General features: G+C 38.2%; 1 protein-coding gene across 2 annotated transcripts in view; it reads right to left on the reverse strand.

Moving 5' to 3' along the window:
* Window positions 1-337: 337 nt before the first annotated feature.
* RALGPS2 (Ral GEF with PH domain and SH3 binding motif 2) overlaps window positions 338-23,551 on the reverse strand; it is a 97,624-nt gene continuing 74,410 nt past the window's right edge. The window contains exons 14-20 of one of the 2 annotated variants that reach the window (XM_081012198.1): window positions 21,342-21,396; window positions 15,552-15,629; window positions 14,089-14,194; window positions 12,385-12,477; window positions 11,213-11,318; window positions 9,572-9,663; window positions 338-6,606 (exon numbers count right to left, since the gene is read on the reverse strand). In XM_081012198.1, the coding sequence (XP_080868324.1) occupies window positions 6,577-6,606; window positions 9,572-9,663; window positions 11,213-11,318; window positions 12,385-12,477; window positions 14,089-14,194; window positions 15,552-15,629; window positions 21,342-21,396 (560 nt within the window). In that variant the 3' untranslated portion in view covers window positions 338-6,576. The remainder of the gene's footprint in view (window positions 6,607-9,571; window positions 9,664-11,212; window positions 11,319-12,384; window positions 12,478-14,088; window positions 14,195-15,551; window positions 15,630-21,341; window positions 21,397-23,551) is intronic. The other variant, XM_081012199.1, reaches the window with a different exon arrangement.

A 23,551-nucleotide genomic window follows, 5' to 3' on the forward strand; every position in this document is an offset into this window, starting at 1 on the left:
TTGCATAAGTGCTCCAAGATAATGCTTTTTAAAGTTTGCTTCAAGATTATGAAGGAAGCTAGAAGAGACTTGAGAGTTTAGTACTTATAATATTTTAGAAAATTAATTAGATGCTACATCATGCTTTTCTGCTATGCTGTTTAACACCCCAACCAATTTGCTCATTTTAGTTATTGGCAATAGCATATTCCCATTTTGCCTCAGCTCTTCTGAAAGCCAGCTTGTTACTGCCAAATTTCAGTTGATCCAAGGTGTCACTCCATTTAGAGAAAGCTGGCTCCAAACTCAAGATTTGCTGCAATAGACATGTGAGTATGTAAAACGACAATGCACATGGTTGAAATTTTAAGTTATTTATTTCAGTAGGAAAATTCTATTTTTAAGTCCATACTTGTAGCCATGTTGAAATAGCTAATGCAAACACGCAGTTCAAAATGCACACACGCACACACACACACACACACACACACACTCGTATTAAAAATCGGGAGGAAAAAGGACAAGGAACAGCGAAACTGCACATCACTCATTGAGATCATAGTGCATTCAACCTCAATCAAAATGGTGCTTCAGGTCAACAGGGAAGAAGATTCATTAAAAATGGCTTGTGTTTTGCATAATGTGGACTTTGCATCTCTTTCTTTCTCCCCCTCCTATAAATTAACTTGCGGTAGGTTATGAGTAGCATAAGCAATAAATTAATTTGTAGTTCAGGATTCCAGGAATAATAGTAGTTATTGAATTTGGACATTGTTGAACAATCCAGAAGGAAAACATCTTTCTCCTTATTTCTCCATTGCACAAAAGAAATATTTTCGGCTTGTTGGTTGTTCAGCAAGGCCAAGATTCAAGAACTATCCCAATATGGACAGTAGCTCCCTTCATCTGTACACAACCTTTCACAATGAGTCTCTTATGATACTGCAATATCCATTTCTAGATGTGAACATTTACTTTTCACAACCTGCAGCTGTCAACCGCTTGCACTATCATATCTGAGGTTTAGACTTAAAAATATATTCGGTTATGATTCACATGGGTGTGGGGCTGTGGGGGGAATATAACAGTTTCCTCAATATCTGAAGAAATAACAATTGTTTCATGAACATAGCCTTCAGTTTTATTTATTGAGTTAGTTTTACTCAAGTTTAATTTTGTTTCTCAAAACCCCAGTACATCAAAGCTTAAAGACAAATGTGTTACGTTACTTACCAAGTTTTGCATAGGATTTTTTCCTGATGACTTCCATACATTGATATACTTTTTAAAAAGGGAACATGCTTTCTGTACGAGTGAGTTCAAATAACACAATAAACCAAATTGGGGGGGGGGGCATGTTCTGATTTCTTTACGAGTGCCGTTAGGTGACTGAAAAAAACCCAATGAAAATATTGAAATGCTCTAGAGATTATTTATATTTAGGTAGCGGGAGATCAGATGTGACCTGGTCTACCTTAAAACCTTAGGTTGCTAGTATGACAGAGACATTTCAAACACACAGCATCATGGAGTGCTCAGTTCGTAATTAGGTTGAACTAGCTTAAAAGTCCATATTGTGTGATATCCAGAGCTGCTCTTTTAAATGACTCAAGGGCTCACTCACTCCAATGGTGCTGATGAGAGTTGGGCCTGGCCAGCTTACCATAGGACCTTACCACCTAGCAAAGGTCTGAATTGTCATCCAAATCAGCTCTATACTATTGTTCAAAAAACTTGAGAATGGAATGAATCAAAACCACCGGGTCCACTATATACTAATACTGAACTTCAAAGCAAAAGGAAGGCAAGAACAACTGAGTTATTATACTGACTATTCAAGCTTCAAGGAGGCTTCCATGGGGCTCCTTCAAAAAACAAAACAAAACACAATTTGCATGAATGGGGTAATGCATGGGAATAGTGATGGTTCGCTAGCCCAGTTGGTCTTCAAACAGGTAATTAAGGCACTGGCAAACATCTTATGCAGATATGTTGTGCCCAATGATGGGCAGGAAATGGCATTCTGCTTTGAAGGGACATTTTGTATCTGCTTATCATTTTAACTGCAGCGTTTAACCTTAGACACAAGCCATTTTTAATGGAAGGAAGGGAGCAACTTGCAAACAGCAAACTATTAAAAAGGGTAATTTTTTCAGGGAAATGAAAACTGGCTATTTAGTACCAGTTTTAGTGTTTTTCATAGCGGCCAGCATACCAAGTGAGAAAAGTAGATCAGGATTAATAACACTTAGGAATGAAAGAGAAATATGTACAAAACAATGAGAAAAAAAGATGCAACTGGAAAGATCACCTCATGACTGAGCTTCATTTGAAACAGATTTGTGTATCCCTGGCTAATACACAGGGTTATAGGAATGTGTTTCAAAGTTAGCAAGTAAACTACGAGTTTTGCTTCACAATATTCTTTACACCAGTCTTTATAACTGGTGGTGGTGTGTCTCTAATAGCAACATTCGCAACAGGCATTTACAGTTCAGGTGTGACCCACAAACTATTTATGCAAGCAATTTCAGGGTCATTTTTCTTACAATCTCCATGTAGGGAAAAATGTGTGACTCAAGATGCAGGCACAGTGCTTGCATCAATTTCCCCTGAAGCCACAGATTTTCCCATGTACATTGATGTAATTTCCATGAAGGAAAAAGTCACGTGTGAAGTTGTCCTCACCTGTGGTTTCATTACAAAGATTTGTTTTTGCTGAAATATGCCAGGAAAGGAGTCTGATGACATTAAACAACTTACGCACTGCTGCCCAATTGCAAATGAGCAAGACAAGAACAAAATTATCCGGGATGGTAGAATGAGTGAAAAACTAAGTGAAACACCATGTGGAACAACTGATCCCTAAAGTTTATTGCATGGAAAGTGAAGAAATCTGATATATTTGAACTTAAGCTTGATAAATTCAGTTAAGGAGTGCTATAGAGATTCTCTAATCAAGGTGTTGATAACAGCAGTGTGAAAAACAGGCACAGTAGGAGGAAGGTATTCTGTATTTGTTGTATGTTTTCAACCTTAATAAGGGTGTTTTTTTAGATTTTAACAGGAGAATTTTACTCTTTTGAATTAAACATTCCTTGTAGGAAACTTCAAAACATCTTATTAAACATCTTACCAAATTGTAAACTAAATTACTGTAGCACAATTAATTTCATTTTTACAAAGTGCTCACAGAAATCGGCACATAACTCAGAGTGTGAACTATAGTGTGAATCGTTTTGTTAAAATCAAAACATCATTTATTCAAGATACTAAGACTACTTGACTGGTTTTAGGTGGAATAATAAAAACATAGAAATATATATATATATTTAGCAACCAGTATCTGAGATCATAGGAAAAACCTGAAGTGTTTTCAATTTATCACTGTCAAATAAATTTGACAAACAATTCCTGCTACTGTTAAAATTCACACAGGTAGCATAACATTTTTAAAGGTTACTTGTGATAACAAGCGATTAAAATGCCTCATTCAGACACAGATTGGTTTAATATTTTTTGGATGGGAGCCTTGTTTTAAAAGCCATTTGTTTCAAAGTAAATAAATTTAATGGAATTCATAGCACTGTGGTGTGAAATTTTACATCACAGGATTTAACACAATGCCTTTTGAATCATACTGTAGTAATTAAATAGTTCTTTCTACTGATAGTATATTTAAAAGACTATTCATTTACAAAAGAAACTATAAAAGAAATATTATAAATCAAGCCTCCTTTTTTTACCTCAAATTTTTGGTAAACAGGGGGAGGGGTGTAGTAACATGTGGCTATATGTAAAAAGATGTAAAAAGCTTATTTTTGACAATTTGACCACCTCATAAAACTGGAATGGCTCAGTAGTTGTGCGTAATATTAAGACAATCTAAGTCCATGTAATGTATCAATCATGTTAGTTGAAACCTATGAAATTGTCACAACTCTCTCTGCTAATTCTCATAAACCAGAGAAAGCAGTTTCATGTTCAATCAAAGCTTTCTGATAAATATATTATATTTGAAGCTGGATAAAAGCATTGGCAAAAGGTAGTCAGGACTGTTTGCCAGCTTTTAATACTGTCTTTCCTATCTTTTGAAACTTGCTGTATGGATATAAGAAAAGGCTGTCAACCCGGTTTGGTTTTGAGTTAATTTGTGGGATCATTGTGTATGTGCTGCAGTCACAAAAACAATAAATCTCCATTTAACGTAGATTTTGATGTAATGAATTGGTCTCATGAGCACTACAAAAGGTTTTCTAGATTGTAGCTAACCATATCCTTAAAAGACTTCAAAACTAATTCAAAACTAATGTACTGTGCTATAATTTGGACAGAATATTGAAAAATCTCACAAAGACCCGTTTAGTGTGCCACAAACCTAATGAAGTACCACGGGGGGAAATGTGATGTGAATTGACCCTCTGTTTTTTGCAAACCTGCATCATATAAAGGGGTTCCCAGTTGCATCTCTCTACTCATAAAAACATGAAGAACAAATATGGTTAGCCTGCAATGTATCTACACAATTGTTTTCACTCTTTCTCTTAAAAAAATAAAAATTCCACAGGATTACCTTCCATAATACTAAGTACATACATTTATAGTGTTGTGTTGAAGTTGTTTTTCATTTCTTTTTTTTTAAAAAAGCTTATTCTGAAAAGAAACATGTAGTAATTTTAAAAAGGAAAGTTGTGCAAATTCTGTACAGTAATACTGCTGGCTATGAAGATGTCTCTCTCTTTTTTAACGAAACACCCAACATGGGTTATTGTGGGAGACATGTAAACTAAGTGACACAGAACAAGCAAGTGACATAACACCACTACAAGGTCAGAACTGAACATTCATTCCTCATGGGGCAAATATTCAAAACCTGTTAATATTATTATGGGAAGAAAAAAGGAGCAGATTCAAACGTCAATCACTTAGAAAGATGAACTTATATTTGCAGCTTCAGAGCAACTTTCATGTTGTTATTATTCTTTTCCTTTGCAGACGGCTGCCAGTTTCTGCCCTATTCTAACTAATTAGGGGGAAGCTCTTTGGAAAATTTGGGCTCTGGAAGTATGAGCCAGCAAAATTCTACTCTGAAGCAGATAAAAATAAAAAGATTGTTACTCATCTGTGAATAAACTTAAGCATAGAGCTAACGCATGATAATCTGCAGAATGAATACAATCTTTTCTCTTATTAACTAGACTGCAGTGCTGTGGTATATTCCTACTTGCCTTGTTTTCATTTGATTACCATCATCGGAAGGTTCTGAAGAAGCCTCAAAGCATTTCAGAAAAGAACCACATGCAAAAAAGAAGAGAAAAGAGAGACGCATCTTTGAAATGCAATAATTTTCCACAAAAGTGGTCAAAAAGTGTAGTTGCACATTTAATTTTCATGTAGGAAATAATCCACTCTTTAAATTTTTATTCTATCAAGGCCTTCTCTCATGTCAAGTTCTTACTTGTCTTGGTTATGCTGAGAGTTGCATTTTGTGAGCTTTTGCTACGGAGATCTGATTTCTATATCTGATAGAGAAGAGTTCAGTGTAACTCAGAATTCCAAACTACAAATACAGGCATTGTGCGTCTCAATCTGCAAGAAGAGATGTGAAGTAAGACTGTCACTTGTAAAATGTTATCAATGCAACAAAAGATGGGGCTTTAAACGGTAAACAGGCCTGTTGAAAAGCTTTACAATGCATTGTTGGGGAAATAAAAGAGTGTCACCCATTTGAAAATACACTGAGGAATAAAGGCTCAGTTCTGACCTGATGATATTTCCCAGAGCTTGCTTTACCAAATCCTGCAGACTATTTCTATCAGGAAATTTACAACCAAGAACTCTGAAAAAGGAGGGTGTGGTGTTTTAATGTTCAGCTGTTGTGCCACTTGTTGGAAAGAAAATCCCCATATACAGTACTAGGTTCCACAAAGACAGTGCTTTGAGAAAAGAGAATAAACTTGCATATATTACATTTATCACATTCTAAGCATAAACAAATAAAACAGTGATGCCAATTATCTGAGCCCCCAAAGAAATGATATGGAGGGATACAAGTATAGTAACTGCACATTCTTCAAGAACACACAAGCTATGTCCTTGCAAACCTGCCCATTAACACAACCCTTAAGCAGTACGAGGTTTCCTTTTACAAAGAAACAAAGGTGGACTTTTAAATTCAAAGTTAACAAAGTTAACACAAATGCGAATGAGCTACATCTGATTTAACCTAAGCACGCCAGAGGTTTCTTTCTTTCTTACACACACACACACACACACACACACACACACACACACAGAGTATTTGGTGTTTCATGTTGGGTTTCCTGTCATTCTTTAAGGCAGTGGTTTCCACAGGTCGGTTCAGAAAATATTAAGCAGCAACATGGTCCATGGCAGTTCCTCTTGCACTTCCATCCCCTGAATTCTTAGTATGTTTTTTGTTCAGTACTTCAGTGATTTGAAACTCTGTTTACCATCTTTGTTCTGGCACAGAAGTATAACTGGGGCATGTTTCCGCCAGAACCTCCATCCTCAAACTAGGAGATAGGCAGACAGCATTCAAATGTGTCATCTTCGTTCATGTTTTGAAGAAGTTTGTCACTCAAAAGTCATCAAGTTGGCAGGAACCTAAAAACATATGCAATGGTTTTGTAAGATTTCTAGGTTATAGCTCAGCTCTGGTGCAAAAAGGAAACAATGGCTTCCTGCGAGGAATGGAGAAATCTGTCAATCTTGGTTTTGCTCAGTTTCTCATCTTTTAAAATCTTAATTCAGTTTGCCACATTTTCACATCAGTTTGTGGTGTTTAGTTTTAAAAGTTCTCATGAAAATTCACCAGCATTTTTAGTGCGCATTTCTCCTATTTTTTGCTAATATAATTTTTGTAAATTATTTTCACTAATAGATGCCTTTCAATCTATATTTTCCCCAATATATATATTTTAAAAAATAAACCTTAAAGTATCTTATATTTTGGGTATCATCTCCAAAGGCCTGTGAGCTGGAGCTTGCCCACTACTGTACAAGTTGGCTTGCATGTGAGGAAAAATATAAACAAATGTCTATTTTGTTTTCTTGCTTGCTAGTAGGATTTGTGGCCTGAATTAGGCAGAATATAAGGGGCTAGTCTTTCCCCCTGCTCAGTCTGGAGTTGGAGTCAATCCATGACTATTTCGGAAGAGCACCTGTGTCTCTTGATAAGATAGTAACAATAAATGTTATTGGACTGGGTGTTGTTGTTTTGCAGTTAAATAGTGATCTTATTCAGAAGCCAATTTATTAGCCTTGCTGAGACTGTCACTCAGCCATTAATCGCACCACGAAAAATGAAAGGATGCTCCTCATCATATTCCGAACTATAATTTACTATGAGAGCATAAATTCAATGATAGACAGTCCTGGACAAAGGAAGAAATAACAGATGTTCTCTGGGCAATCAAAAAGTTATTTTCTTTACCACTGGAGAGCTACACATTTCCATAAGGTCAAAAAAGAAGTGACTGTAAGAATCCATTACAGTGGTGCCTCGCAAGACGAAATTAATTCGTTCCGCGAGTTTTGTCTTGCGATTTTTTTCGTCTTGCGAAGCACGGTGTCGGGAAAGTTTTGGAAAAGCTTCAAAAATCACCAAAGTCTTTTAAAACCTCAAAAAAGGCTACCACACCGCGTTCTATGAGTTGCTCCTCGAAGTCAAGTCGCAACTGTATTAACAATGTTAAGAAAAAGGAAACAAACTTGCAAGACGTTTCCGTCTTGCGAAGCAAGCCCATAGGGAAAATCGTCTTGCGAAGCAGCTCAAAAAACAAAAAACCCTTTCGTCTAGTGAGTTTTTTGTCTTGCGAGACATTCGTCTTGCAAGGTACCACTGTTTTAGATTGCTCTTCCTAGTGAGATCCAAAGTTGAGGCACAACCAGTTGCAACCTTCCTAATTTCTTTGAATTCGAATAATTTTTCCCTCAGCAGAGTTTGAAGGCTGGTCTGAAGTTATAACAAGCCTCTCTGAAGGGGCGCACCCAGAGCCAATCAGCTGACTGGTACTGAATGCACGACTTCAAGGAGATTGCAGTAAATCAGTTGATTGGCAGTTATAGCAACCTCCTTTAAACTTTGACAGATGTCAATTGTTTAGCATCACTATGATAGCAGATGACTCATGTGGGTGGCCCCACCTACCAGTCAAAGCTGGCCTGAGGGGGATGGGGGTTTAGGAATCTGACTGGATCTAGTTCCCCACTCACAATGTAATCTAATGCCTAATATCTGTGTAGGTCTGATTATTTTTTGAAAGATTGTTTCTAAATTGAGCAGAGCCACTTCTTAGGTATTTTATACAGACACTGGGAAAAGATATGCATTTAACATGGCATAGTAACTTTCAAATTTCACAAAAGTGGCAGAAGGGTAAAGGTTATCCGCTCTGGATGTCTTGGCCTTGGTTTACAACTCATTCCTTTGAGTGCTGGATATGTATGTAGTAAGGAGTGACGTTTGCTAGCAAAAAATATTGATATTGTGCTCATGGAAAAGAACTATACTACTACATTTTTCAGCTGTAGTAAGTCTAGAGATATGTTTGTCTGCAAGTGGAATAGACTTGTGCAAATGCAATGGGACCCCTTCCTCATTTTTTCCTCCTCCCTGCAGCCTCAAAATCTGAAACAAGTGGGTTGGGGGTCCCAGGGTATAGTATGACAGCACATGAGGCCAGTACCTTGCTGAAACTGAACAGGTCTGGGAATGGTTAGGGCTTGGATGGGGGACTGCCTTGGAGTCAAAAGTTTGCTGCTTTGGTTACATGGTGGCAGAAAAGCAAAATATAAATGTAAGAAAACTAAAATTAAAGAACCATGTAAGTGGAGCACATTTTGAGGGAATAAAAACAACATAAACATATATAAAGCAAAGCATGATTTCTAGAATTGCATGCTACAGAACAGAATCAGGATTCAAAGGCACAATAGTTATACAATGGTGAACTTTTAGAGATAAATCGTGGAGGGCATTATGAGTGGGTAGTAAGGCAGAGTTTCACATGGCATAAAATCTGAAAAAAGTTGAATATCGTAATCTGACAATTATGAACGATATATATTTATATACCTATCCATTCCTATGAATTACTTCTTAATTTTCCTTGGAAAATGGTGATTCATGTAAATCTTTAACTTTGTTTTCATAATCTTGCTCAAGGCCCTCAAAGCAGACTTTATTTTTTATTTTATTTTTTAAAAAACTCCTCTAATGCAATCAATGGGAGCCATTTATTTCTTGGACTGTATGAGGAAATGTGACACATTGCCCTAATGCTGCATTTTTGATTGCTTGTGTATTTAAATGTGTCCCAGGGGAAATAAATGCAGACCAGGAACTCATTTTTACATGCACTTAACATGCACTCATTGTTTTAAGCTGCTAATTAGAGATATATGAAGCTACCTATCTTCAGCAACGCCAGGAGCTATTAGAAGAGACCTTTATGAGAACTGAACAATGGTTATTCAGAGCAAGACTGAAGACTGACTTTTGTACAGAATTGTTTAATAATATTGAGCACTCATTGCTAGTTGCCAAAGCAGGCCATAATTCCCTCACCTTTTGTCTGTTGCTTTGGCAGGCAGCACTCAGATGCTTAAACCACAGCATTGCATTCATTCTGTTACCAGCTTGAAACTTGTATGAGTTCCCTAAATTACAAAAAGAGGGAGAACTTTCTATCACGAATAACAGACTTCAAGTTAAGCTCTTAAAAATGAATAAAAGAATGCAAGAAATGGGAAATAGAAAAATGCATGTTAATGTATAGTCGTAATCTGAAAGATACCACATATTTTAAAAGAATCCCACCCAACATGGCCCTGAGGGGTGTATGGTGCTTGAAAGGCCAGACAGACATTTTTATTTACCGTATTTTTCGCTCTATAAGACGCACCAGACCACAAGACGCACCTAGCTTTGGGAGGAGGAAAACAAGGAAAAAAATATTCTGAATCTCAGAAGCCAGAACAGCAAGAGGGATCGCTGCGCAGTGAAAGCAGCAATCCCTCTTGCTGTTCTGGCTTCTGGGATAGCTGCGCAGCCTGCATTCGCTCCATAAGAGGCACACACATTTCCCCTTACTTTTTAGGAGGGAAAAAGTGAGCCTTATAGAGCAAAAAGTATGGTAAATTGATATGAACACAAAAATGAAAATATCTACCTGCCAAGTAAGGTGTGCTGTAATCACATGTCTAATATTTCACTTCATGCAATAGAACCCTTGAAAATGTGAGATCTCTACTCAAAAGAGGAGGGAGAAGCTATCCACTGAGCAGTTAAGACCCTCCTGAGGTTCAAATTCCTGGCATACAAATCAGGAGCTCTTGAGCTGATTAGGTAATTCCCATCCAGTCTACCTTTTCACATTCTGGATTCTGACAATATGGGGTTGAGAGCTTGATGGGCAAAGCAGTAACTGTTACATCTGCCCTGACTTGTCCTGCATGATGAAGAACTCAAACTCACAACCCCAGTTCTGTCCAAGGCTTTAATGCGTAAATCACATTGGTATATAAGGCAAGTTAAAGGTTGCAGGATTCAGCATTGAAACCACTAGTATGGAAGGCTTAAGAACTCTAGCTTTCAGATCACTTGCAGTCAGAATTTCCCCTACTACTTCTCAAAAGCAAGGGGAACAGATTTTTTCTTCTTCAAATAAGGTAATTCCTTGAGACATTCCTTGAGGAGATAAGAGAGCCATGAATCAATTTAGTAATTAGAATTTAAATTCTTTTCAGCTACAATGCTATTCTGGAAGAAATACTTCATATAAAGTTTAACTTCAAAAATAGCAATGCCAACAGGCCCTGGAAAGCAGACTGGAAAAGTCACACAAATATTTGGGAACAGTTCTGAGCTAATTTATTTAATGTGGTTGTTTCTGCTTCTATAGTATTTTTCCTGAATGGTTTAACTATCTGCAAGCCACCCTAAAATCCAATCTTGGACTGTAACGTTAGATATTACATTTTAAAATATGGAAAAATTCCCTCAAAACATTTCAAAGTGTCCAAAAAGACAATAAAATATTTCTATAGTACACATTTTCTTTTGCTGACCAGTGTTTGTATGCATTTTATTCTCCTGAGGTTCATTTGCTTCCATAATTAGTGGCAAAAAGGCAATAATCCCATTGTCCCAAGATCACCCAGTGTCCACAATCATACGGGAATCTACCAAGGATATTCAGTCACTGACCTTTCTCAGAATCTGTGAGCAGGAAGAGATCTGGATGTTCTGGGTCATCAGCCATCATGACCATCCATCCCACAACAGATACAGTCTTACTTGGTGTAGATTTGAACTGAAGGAAAGCAGGAAGCAACGAACAAAACCACGTTAATGGAAAGAGGAAAAAACAAACAAACCACAAGATATGCATTAAATGCTGCAACACAGAACAAACAGCACTGGCTTTTTACACCATTAATGCAAAATAGATGTTAAAAGCTGAACAGAGATGTTACATGTTACATTTAAAAAGTTTGCCTCTCCAGTCCAAACATAATGTAGAATTCTGATTTTGCATGAGTGAAAAACAGATGACATAAAGGATGTATACAGCTACTACCAGAATTGGCAATAGGAATTGGCTTTTCAATTTGTCTGAAATCAATTGAAGACTTCTTTCTTACAATGCTCTGCTTCAAATAAAAGTTATTGGCCATTTGAAATCAGAGACGAACAGGACTCAATTTGAGGAAATCAGTTTGTGTACACATTTTGGGATGAGTGTGACTTTAGTACCCATGCTTTAGAGACCTGAAAAATTTAAATGCCAAGGAAATGTACCATTGCAGAATCATCAGACTGGAGATTATCACAATGGCTGCTTTACATTGTTTAATAGCTACAGTATACATTGTGCATGGTATGCAAGCTTTGTATACTAAGACAGATCCAGCTGAACTCAGAAGGCTGCTTCCAGAGCATTTCAAGTAGGAAGATTTACAGAGTTTGGAATTATTTTTCAAGACTGCTGTTCAGCTGAGTTGGCAGCAGAAAATCAAGATGGAGAGGCTAAGAGAGGGAACTAAGGGAGAAAAGTAGGCAGAGCAGCAAGTATCCAGACAGCAGCAATGGTTAACCAGAAAGCAGCAGTGAAAACGTTTGTAGTTGCAGTGTTCCCAATGAAAGGAGAGAAGAAAAAATGTTAATCCTGCTGTCGGGGGAAAAAAGGCAAAATACTGTCCTGGAAAAAGCAAGGTAGCTAAACTATCATCTCTAGCAGTGAATAAAGAGCATGAAAAGGTAATTAAGAGAATGCATGTTGCATATTAAAATATCTATAATATCTGTTTGATTCTATCTATCCCTCTGGATGAAGATCACATATATCAATGGGAGATGTAGTACAATGCATTGCATACATGTTTTCTTTCTGTCGCCTTTAAGGACTTTGCGGCATAGTAGAAAAGCTGAGTTCCTGACAGCGCTGCCCAGTATTTTGTCCAAGACGCTACCTGCAAAAGCAAAGTGTCATTAGATTAATACCTTTAAGAGACTAAGGCAGTTTCATTTTCATTTTATTTCTTCAGATTTTTTCGCCCCAGCCCATTTCAAAGGGGTCTTGAGCAGGGCAATACTTTCAAAACAAAGACATTCCAAGAAATAAAACAAAATACAACAATATCTTATAGACTGAAATGACGTTCTACTTTTCAGCCTAGATCACTAAAGAAATGGGTCCGGCAACTTTTTCAAAAACAAATGCTTTGTATAAATCAATCACTTCCGAACTTTGCTGCAGCGAGCCTCCTCAAAGGCAAATCAGCATAGCAAGACAGACCCCTTGGTAAGTAATCCACATTTTGTGGTAATCCACATTTCTTCTCAGTCTAGGAACGAGAAAACTATGAGAAAATAGGGAGAGCAATGTGATGTGGGGCAAACACACAAAGAAGAGAACTTCCTTTCTAAAAGCTGGGTTTCCACACTAATGCCCGACAGAAGCACCACGATTTATGGAGGGAAACACAAGCCACCATACTCTCTTTCAGCAAGTCCCCTCATGCTTCCTTTTTGTCCTTACTGTCTCGTTACAATCCATACAATGTTCTAATCAAGTAAAACTGGCCTGGAGGCAAAATGTACTTATGCATTTCCTTAAAAAAATGTTACTTAATTTGAGAAGCACAGATGCAACCAAATACTGACCGCCCAAATTAAACAAGCTAGCACCACGTTAGTAAAAAAAGGAAGGGGGAAAAACGGTAAAGGTATGCAAGAATCATTAAGCAAAAAAGAAACCTATTCATTATCTAAATTTAGAGCAAGTATAAATATAAATGTTTTGGTGATTTCAAAGGTTGTCACAGTAGCCTCCATGGTAACATGTTTGAAATTCTAAGAATTTTGCCTTTGCATCCCTATTTAAAATGACCAAAACAGCTATATTTATTATTGCCAGCTTTGGTTTTCAGTAATGAGAGCTGATTCAATAAATGTGGAGATGTTTTTCTCAATAGTAGCGGCTTCTCCTAAGACCTGCAACAACCGGACCTGATGGAATGGGGGGGTCCCTAGGATGGTGGTAACTACTACTACAACAGGGGTGGGCATCCCTCAGCCTAATATCAAAAGCTCTCCCCTCTGCAAGTGAACAGCTCAGGAGACTTGCAAGAGGGATCCTCCCTGTTAAGGCAGGGAGAAAGAGCAAGAGAATAAGAGAGGAAAAAAGAAAGAAGAGATAACATAACCTCACCCAGTTTTGACTTTGGCCATGTCTACATGTGACCCCTGACAGATTACCTCTAAATGAATGCAGCCCAAAGCAAGAAAATGGGGTAAAGAAAGAGACCATGTTCTGTGCTCAGTAACTCCTTGCCTAGACAAAGGATGTGTGCAAATGCGTTCATAACTGCTCGTTATGGGTTGTCTACCCCAGCGCTACTTCAAGAATGCAGCAGTGGCAAAGGCAAAGCAGCATCTACAGGAGGGTTCCAGGAATCATTTGACTTGGCTGTGAGTTGCGATGCCACAATTTTATTTGATTTATTTCTATCCTGTCTTTCAACCAACTGACTGCTAAAAGGACCTGAGAAACATTTTAAACAATTCATTCAATGTCTTACTGTCGGTTTTTTGCCTTCTTTCAATACAGTCTTCCTTCTGAGAACGCCTTGAATAGTAACAGCTCCTGGATACAAATGAACAGCTAAATCCTCAGACTCTGCAGAACTATAAAGAAGAATGAGTAAAAGACGGGAATACACAAAATATCCCAATAGCAGTTCTCCAAGCATGATTTAACTTGAAATTAACACCTGCGTTAATGTTGCCATGTCATTTATTGGATTTCACTGTGGAAAAAGTCATTGGCTATGACTTTTGGCTGCTTCAATGGATGTTTCTTCCAGAAGCACAAGTAACATGCCCTCCAGTTCAGCAAATAAATCTTAAATAAAAATAACTTTCAACATTACGGATAGAAATAATACAACTACAATAAATCCTAAACAGCAAAATGTTCAGATTCAATTTCATTAAAAACACCCAAACCCCACTCATCTCAAACGTGTGATTTTTAATTATTCAGACCTGGTAGAAAGGCGATTTGTTAAGATTCTGAGTTGCAGAAACTGAAAAAAGCAAGAGCTAAATACATGCACAATACCACATCAATGTGTTTGAAAACAGTGACAGAAGAAGCATGGAAGCAGAAAGCTTGACCCAGAGCAGTTAATTTAATCTGTTTCTACATGGCTTGTAGTGAACAGCTGACCAGCTTTCAAGAGGACAAATGTGACTGATGCAACTGTGTGTGTCTCAGTGCATGCCAAGCAGCTTATGTGGGCACAGCCTTCAGCTCTCTAGAGACAGTCTGAGAATTTCTGAAGCATCTTGGAAAAATTCTTCCATTCACTCTTCATCTGTTTGTCAAGTGTAAACTTGACAGATCTAACAACCTGAACCTGTCAAGAGTCCACCAGTTTTGGCAAGGCATCCAATGCGTATCTTAACTCCAGACGATGCTTGATTTTTATGGTTGTTTGAGCTAGGTTTCTTGGATGGCCACAGCGTTATAGAGAATGAAGTTTAATTAGGAATGTAAAACAGCTGGACGTGTATGGAAGCTTCCAAGCAGTTTTGCATAAAATGCCATTCAGAATGGGTTGAAGCCAATAACTGATGTTCATGCAATTTATTAAAATATATGACCCAGACGGGGGAGGGCACCAATGCAAAAATTTTAAGAAAGTATTTTGAATATTAAGGCGCTCAGGTACCAACATCATTCTTGCCACCCCAATTACTTTCAACATAATACTTTAAAAACACATCAAGGCTTTTCCAGGTAATAGTGCAATACTTTAAGAAATGAAATTTGCAGATCAGAACAAGCCAGCCACATTCTATAAAGATATGATTAAGACACAAAAGAGGGAAGACCTATTTTTAAAGGGAAAGTTCATTGACATGATTTGCCCAAGGAAGCCAGAAAGATCAGGAGTGTCAGATTGCACCCACTTCAATATCAACCAAGTCACCAACACCAGAGGAAAAAGTCTGACCCCTGAACACAAGGGGCTGGTACCTGCTGCCCTTCATGTGGCCTCGATAGCCATTTCGTGCCATTCTTGTCACCGGACCAAGAGAATGGTATAATCTGTTCCTGTTGAATTCCATTATAAATTGTATGTATTACACATTTTTAAATTCACAGTCATTATCATTTGTCAGAACACTGCAAACAGGCTCCCTTTCTGCCACATTGCTACTACATCTCGCTCTGTGACCAACAGCATAGAGAAAAAACAACTTTCTTATTTGGACATGTGTTCTTAATATGAGCACCCACTGTATTTTGGCATTTTTCCTGGCATCCCCATGAACGGTTTGAGAATCAGAAAAGCTGCTTTAAAACTTATCTTTTTAAAAAGGCAGAACAGAACTCTACATTGCTAAACACTTAAAACGTATTATGAGAAGCCATTACTACAATTTTGCAGAAAAATACCCGGAGAATAATACCTCAAGTTTTGCCTAGTTCTTGCAAGGAAAGTATGCAAACACGCAAACACACACACACACACACACACACACACACACTCAGACACAGAGCTTTTAAGCATGGACTTGTGCCTGCAAAGAGCAGGCAAAAGGCAAGTGTGGATAAGCCCTCCGGATAAATTAGTGTTATTTTTATGTGTAATTATTAGTTTATTTCCTAAATGTTTATACTTATTTACATAATTGCTTGTATCACAAGATGCAGTATTTTAAATGAATATCAAACGCAAGGCTGAGCTTATATCATTTCAAGTAATGGCACTTTTACTTTTAAACAACTTCAGAGCTTAAAAAGAAAAGCACAATTCCCAAGAGCAATACAGCTGAGTAAAATGATAAAAATACAACCAGATCCATAAATTTCATTTGGATACAACTTCAATACTTACTATCTTAAATATTCACTAATTATTTTACAACCTTTGGTTAAGAAACAGTATTTATCAACAACTGAAATGGTTGATGATTTAACACCAGCCAAGAGGGGCAGGTTCAACCACATCCATTTCTGTAATGTATAAATGGCTTAATATCCAAGTTCCCAAGTGGTGTACAATTGGGATACGGCACAAAATCATTTAAAAATCAGAAAAACGCACTTAAAATGCTTGCTTAAATGAATAAATAAAAAGTCTTCACGAAGTGTGAAGAGTTCAACAGGGAGGGGGCCTGAGTAATCTGGGTAGGAGAGAGTTCCACAGAATTGGACCGACAGTTCTGAATGCCTGGTTCCTGATTGATATGAGCTATGCATCTATCTGAGCCATTGGGGAACTACTAATAGGGACTCCCCCAAATACTGCAATGACTGGGCAAGTGTATTAGGAGTCAAGTGGACTCAAGTTGCTAAGGGTCTTGTAAATTAATACAAGAGTCTAGAGATGGTAGCATAAGGCAGCCTATTTTATTAATAATATTTATAGATCACTAGATCATAAAAACATCAAAGCAGTTTGCAATAAAAACTATGTATAGTAAAAACACATAAAAATAAAATAAAATAAAATTGGAGACCATCTACTAACAATTATGGAAAGATGTATTCTTAATTGCCTATGTAAGGATGCTAGAATAGAAAGGTTTTCAGCAGTCATTTAAAGGTTGAAACAGAAGGCACCTGCTCAATCTCTACCAGTGGAGTATTCCACTGGATTGGGCTGATGACACTAAAAGCTCTATTTTTGTAAACCACTTTGAGGTTTGTTTGTTTTTTTACAATCAAGTGGTGTATACATTTTATGAAATAAAATAAATAAATATTCCAAATTACGCCAGCAGTTTTTGTAATAGCACTTTGCAAAGAAATATGAGCAGAATTGAATATACAAATTAGGGAGAAATTTTATTTAATAAGAAGAGATGAGAGTATTCTGAGAGAAATTTTGTAACCCACAGAGAGAGGCTGCAGAGAGGATGCTAAATCCTCAGAAGTTAAAATGAAGTGATTACATTTGGAAAACTTGTGAGTAAAGTTCCTAACACTGAAACAATTTATTTACTGTTTTGGCTAAATATATATATATATATATATATATATACTGTTTCACACATTTCAGAAGCCAGAGTGAATTGTTTACCCCCCTGACAAAAATAAATCTACCTTCAAGGACTCTTCCAATCTTGGAACACTGAAAATAAATGGGTCTATTCTGAGTAATATTTAATACCTTAGCTAGCACAACTGCAACACCTCTTCATTTAGACATTCCCACAGCAGCATAATATGATCCAAATATGCAACAAGCATATTCAAAAGGACACGCTTTTAACTCAGAATGATGGTCTGATCTACTTTGCTTATAATGGGATTTTTCTGTAATAGTTTCTTTATCAAAACATCTGGGTTATTTGTCCCAGATGTCCATTGTAGTGGAAAAGGAAGAAACATAAAAATTACTAATTAGCAAAATAAAATTTAGTAAAATTAAATAAAAATGCACATATGCTTTCACAACCACACCATGATATGGCCTGCCTGTTGGTTACTCTCAAAGCATTCAAAACATTATTTATTTATTTTAATTAAAGCTGGGGGGACGGGGATGGGGGGACGACGACAATAATAGTTTTGACACAGATACACTGTACTTCCAATGTCCTCCACAAAGCAAAGAACCACACATAGTCTCACTCTTTAAGCAAAGAGCTACTATTGTGTGATTCCTTAGTTCTTGCTAGATCTGTATACCAATACCAATACTCCAATACTTTGGCCACCTCATGAGAAGAGAAGACTCCCTGGAAAAGACCCTGATGTTGGGGAAGATGGAGGGCACAAGGAGAAGGGGACGACAGAAGATGGGATGGTTGGACAGTGTTCTTGAAGCTACCAGCATGAGTTTGACCAAACTGCGGGAGGCAGTGGAAGACAGGAGTGCCTGGCGTTCTCTGGTCCATGGGGTCACGAAGAGTCGGACACGACTAAATGACTAAACAACAACAAAGATCTGTAGTATTTTACAGGCTCTGCCCTTGGGCTTGTGCCTCTGGCAAGGTACCTGCTTTATATATACCTGTGTGTGGCAGAGCATAAGGCACTTTTGCACATTTTAAAATTATGTTGAGTGCAAGGGAATGTCACTAAAACAAAGCAATGTGCCTTAGTCACACTACAATTTCACAAATAATAACTGTTATGTGCTGTGTTTCAAATATTTTTAATTATTCAATTCTAAATATTTTTTAAATATTTCAAATATTTTGTACTGCTTTTCAACAAAAATTTTTCCAAGTGTTTCATGTGTTTCACTAGTTTCATGTGCACTTTCCCATGGGTCTCATAGGTCTCATAAAGCAGATGTTCTCAATGGCTCCTAGCTCTCAGATGTTGATAACCAATGATATAAGAAGTCCATTCCTCAAACCTCTTTTTGTTTTGCCAGGCTCTTAGTGGCTTCAGGGGAAAAGCCACCCTGGTCTAAGTGTGTTACACTAAGCATCAATCACAGGTTAGTGTCAAAAAAGAGGAAATGACCTCTTTTCACCTTGGTAAAGGTAAAGGGACCCCTGACCGTTAGGTCCAGTCACGGACAACTCTGGTGTTGCGGCGCTCATCTCGCTTTACTGGCCGAGGGAGCCGGCCATTGTCCGCAAACAGCTTCCAGGTCATGTGGCCAGCATGACTAAGCCGCTTATGGCGAAACCAGAGCAGCACACAGAAACGCTGTTTACCTTCCTGCCGGAGTGATACCTATTTATCTACTTGCACTTTGACACGCTTTCGAACTGCTAGGTTGGCAGGAGCTGGGACCAAACAACGGGAGCTCACCCCATCGCAGGGATTCAAACTGCCAACAGCAAGCCCTAGGCTCTGTGGTTTAGACCACAGCGCCACCCGCGACAGGGTGAGCTATCAATTGCTCCTGTCTAAGATGTCACTTGATGGGACTGCAACACCAGGATATACTTATAAATACTGTATCATTTTCATAGGCAAGGTAGAATTGTGCAAATAGAACATAACATTTTGGATAAATCACATTGACAAGACTTGCAGATATCTTTGAAGCACTTCCAACTTGGAAGCTGCTTTTGATAATAAAGGACTTAATACAGGCCAATTCTTCAGTGCAACTTTCAGAACTGGTCAGAAAGTCCCTTAGCTGCAAGAATGGCCAGGCAACAGATAGATACATAGGGTATTACTTGGGCAAAAATGTTTCTCATGCAATAGGGAGTTTATTCCAATATGAGAAATGTGAAGGGCACAAAGCATTGTGATCTTATAGGATCATAGAATTGGGTCATCTAGTCCAAATCTCAACTAGACCATACATAACAGATGGTCATCCAACCTCTGCTTAAAAACTTCCAAGGAAGGAGACATCACCACCTCTTGTGGGAGTCTGTTCCACTGTCAAATAGCTCTTACTGACAGAATGTTCTTCCTGATATTTAGCTGGGATCTCATAAATCAACTGTTGCCTGTAAGTCACCATGCAGAAATATTAACTATCAAGGTTGGTGGCCTGAATGCAGTCATGTGGTTCAGAGGAGAAAAGCAGTCTATGAACAGCTCAGTCTGCCCCTAAGCAACAAACTGCACAGGCCACAGTTTTTTGGGGCCAGAGGTTATTGACTGGCTCCTTGTGAATAGCACTACCACCTTCCGGACATCCACAATAGCAGTACCGCAGTACCGCTAAGACTAGTAGGAGCAGTTCCCTTAGGAGCTGTCACAGTGGCACATAGAAAGCCTCCAGTTCAACCTTGTTGGACCTTGTATTTTCCAACTTACTAGCTTCCTGACCATGCTTGCATCACCCTCTCTGAACTCCCAAGTCTAAGTCAAGTTGAAGCTATGCAATAAAATGTGAAGAGTTATAGAAGGTTCTTGTAGAAGAGGACAATGTACATCCAAGGGGCAGACAACACTCAACATGTGATATTGGGCTTGAAAGCCCCTTTGCCATTCCAGGAAGCACTGCAGGGCTGCTAGCGCTCTAGGGGACGACTCTAGGCTTCAGGCTATGAAGGAATTGGGAGCTGTCTCTCCTCAGTTCTGGATGTTGTTTTTGGCATGATCCAGCAATGACTTAGACACAGAATTGGAGGCTGCAGGGGCACCAGATGGGGATCTGGGTCTGGGTGAGTGTTTAGAGCTGACTGCATAAGATAGGAAGAGCACTGCATCCGAGGTATTGGCCAAGAACTCATAGAGGAACCTCCCAGACCACCAGAGCCATTAGGACCAGAGTCAGGATCTCAACTGACACCCTTCCCTGAGCCAGAAGAACCAGATACCTGGCAGCATAAAAAGAAGGCTATGGAACAAAGGAGGAATGCCCACTTTCATGCCAGAGGGCTGGCCTTTCAAGGTTTTCTCAAAGGGGAGGAACCTGGAGGTGGCAGTCTGCAGACAGAGACATAAAAGATAGGTTGCTCACTTGGAGCTGTCTGTGGTCCAGTAGCCTTCAACTAGCTTGCCTTGCCTCCAGCCTTGCTGTTTTACCCATGGGTTCCAGCACTGAACCATAACACAATAGATATTAACAGTTTTCCAACTGGGAGTGGCAGCTAGCCTGACCAGGCACAGATGTTAGACAGAATTCTCTTGAAGCAAAAGTCCAGTGACACCATACCACTGAAATATATTGTCGTGTGATATAGTTAGGATTGCTTCACATGCTATTCTGTTCTATTTCACGTAAGAAAAGCTTAGAACCTCAAAAGAGCTCCCTGACTAAAAAACAACTACTTAGGGATGAGCACACATTCCATGCATATTTTGCACATATTCTTCTACATGGAAACGAAGAAGAACTGTGATCTGTGAAGCATTTGAACAAAACAGAGATATAGTGGCTTCTCTTACCTTTCAAATGCTGGCCATGAAGTCTCTTCACTCAACTCAGAACCATCACTGCTACCTAAAATCAGAATAAGAGTTTAAACTAAATAATCCTCTCATTCTATGATTTATTTGCCAATCATAACGGAATCGTTCATAATAAAGTGCTATTAAAAATATTATTATTTGAGCCAATCTCTGTGTTAGAAGATAAAGATAAATAGTATAAAGCAGCTTTTATAAGAGGAAATGGAAGATGCAGGTTCATAACACTTGGGAAAAGAAGTACAGTTGTGTATTCTTGCTGCTGCTCTTCTAATATAGTTCATTTTTACAAAATGCTGTTGTCAATCTTGTTAGAAATTGAAGCACTAAAGGCAAAATAAAGTGTGTGTCCCTTGCTGGATTAATTCTGATTATGTTTTATTAAAATAAAACCTACCCAGTATTTTATTTGAAAATCAGCAAGGGGGGGGGGGGGCAAACATCACATATGGCTAAAGCTTCTTGCCCTTTCCCAGAGGAAAAAATTGGATGCTTGGCAGAGCAAATGATATAATGGTTGTTATGTTATAGTATTATACAATTGTTAAAATTTGAAAATCAATAAAATTATATTTGAAAAAAAGAGGAAAAATTTGGATTCTTTTAATTCTTGTACAAAGGGGGGAGGAGATAGTAGTAAAAAGAATTAAATGGCTTACTTTCTGGTACATGCATGTTGAAAATACATGCCCTGTGGTTCCAATGCCAGGTGAATACCACAAAAGTTCAATTACAGAATTTTAATATGATATTTAAACCAAGCCAAATTTCTATTGCACAGAAAGGAAAACATGTGTATGTGTTTAATAAATGTGTATCTTGCACTTTCACCACTCAGAACCCCACTAAGGGCTTTAAAGTCTTTTTGGATCCCAGTGAATTATGGCACATCAACTACTCCAAAAATGTATGCAACAACTCATGTTTGTCCTGCACAGTGGCAAAAAAAAAAAAAAAGATAGCAAAGCAACATTACTATGTGACCATCAAAGCAAAAGAGGTATAGGTTCTTCTTTTCAAACAAAAGGCCACAATTCTAAACACACTCACTGAAGAGATAGGTGTCTCTGAATTCAGAGGGTGTTAAATTTTATTCTGAAGTTGTGTAAGCCCACCCAGAAAAAGATATATTTTAAGGGTAGAAAATAAACGTATGAACATGTAACTGAAGGCCAAAACAGATACGCACTTTATTATTAGTGTGCATTGAACTTCATGGAGTAACAAAAGGGTAAGTCCCTATGCTGAGATGTGGCTGACGCATGTGCAATCTTGTCGTTAAATGAACGGGTGAGACAACACAAGAAAGCAGCATGAAGTGGTGGCAAGAGTGCTAAAAGCTAAGTTTAAGCAATGGGTAGGGATGAGGGGTTAAGGCTTTCCTAAAAAGATGGTATTGGTAAGCTTGGAGGAATTTGAAGGAAAAGGTGGTGATACACACAGGGCTAGATTCAACTCACTGGTTGCACTAGTGGAAGTCCATGCAAAAGGGCTTCCCTCTCCCCTCCTCCTTCCAAATTGGCTTTGGGGAGGGGGTTGGGTGGACCCCAAGAACAGTGCACGGAGAAAGGAAAAGGAAGATTGTTCCATTGGGACAAGCAGATAAGCTTGCACTGATGGAATGTTTGCAACCACACAAGGTTGAATTGCTCCCATAAACCCTAGACTTAAAAGCAGGAAGGGAGAAAGTATGGACATTGAAAAGAGCAGGAGGCCCCTGTTTAGCTAAGGTGGAGGAGTGAAGCTCATTGGCATATGGGGATACGAAGGCAGAGAAATAAATGGTCACTGAAGGCTTTAAAGATTAAGACAATGGAGCCATGATGAATATGGGAATGGAAATGAAGCCAGTTTAGGAACTGAATATAATTCTGAGCAATGAGAGAGGCAAATCATTATAGCACTACAATTGTGGAGTGAAGTGTTTCCCCTAAATCTGTCTGAATTCAGCTTGCACTCAAAACAAGTCGTAAGTATCTTCCAGCCCAGACAGAACCTGCATTTTTCATGCAATTTCTAATACATCTCAGGGATTTGTGCATTCAAAAACTATAAATGAAGTCTTTGTTACAAAGGGGTAAAAATGGTGATACATGCAGATTCTTACTCATGACGCTTCTAAAATCTTCAAGTTAGAGAAAACAAAAAAATCAGATTATTTTTCTAAAAACATTGTGACCAGTAGAGTA

The sequence above is a fragment of the Podarcis pityusensis genome (genome assembly GCF_964106645.2).
Source record: "Podarcis pityusensis genome assembly, chromosome: 6".
Lineage (NCBI taxonomy): Eukaryota > Metazoa > Chordata > Lepidosauria > Squamata > Lacertidae > Podarcis > Podarcis pityusensis.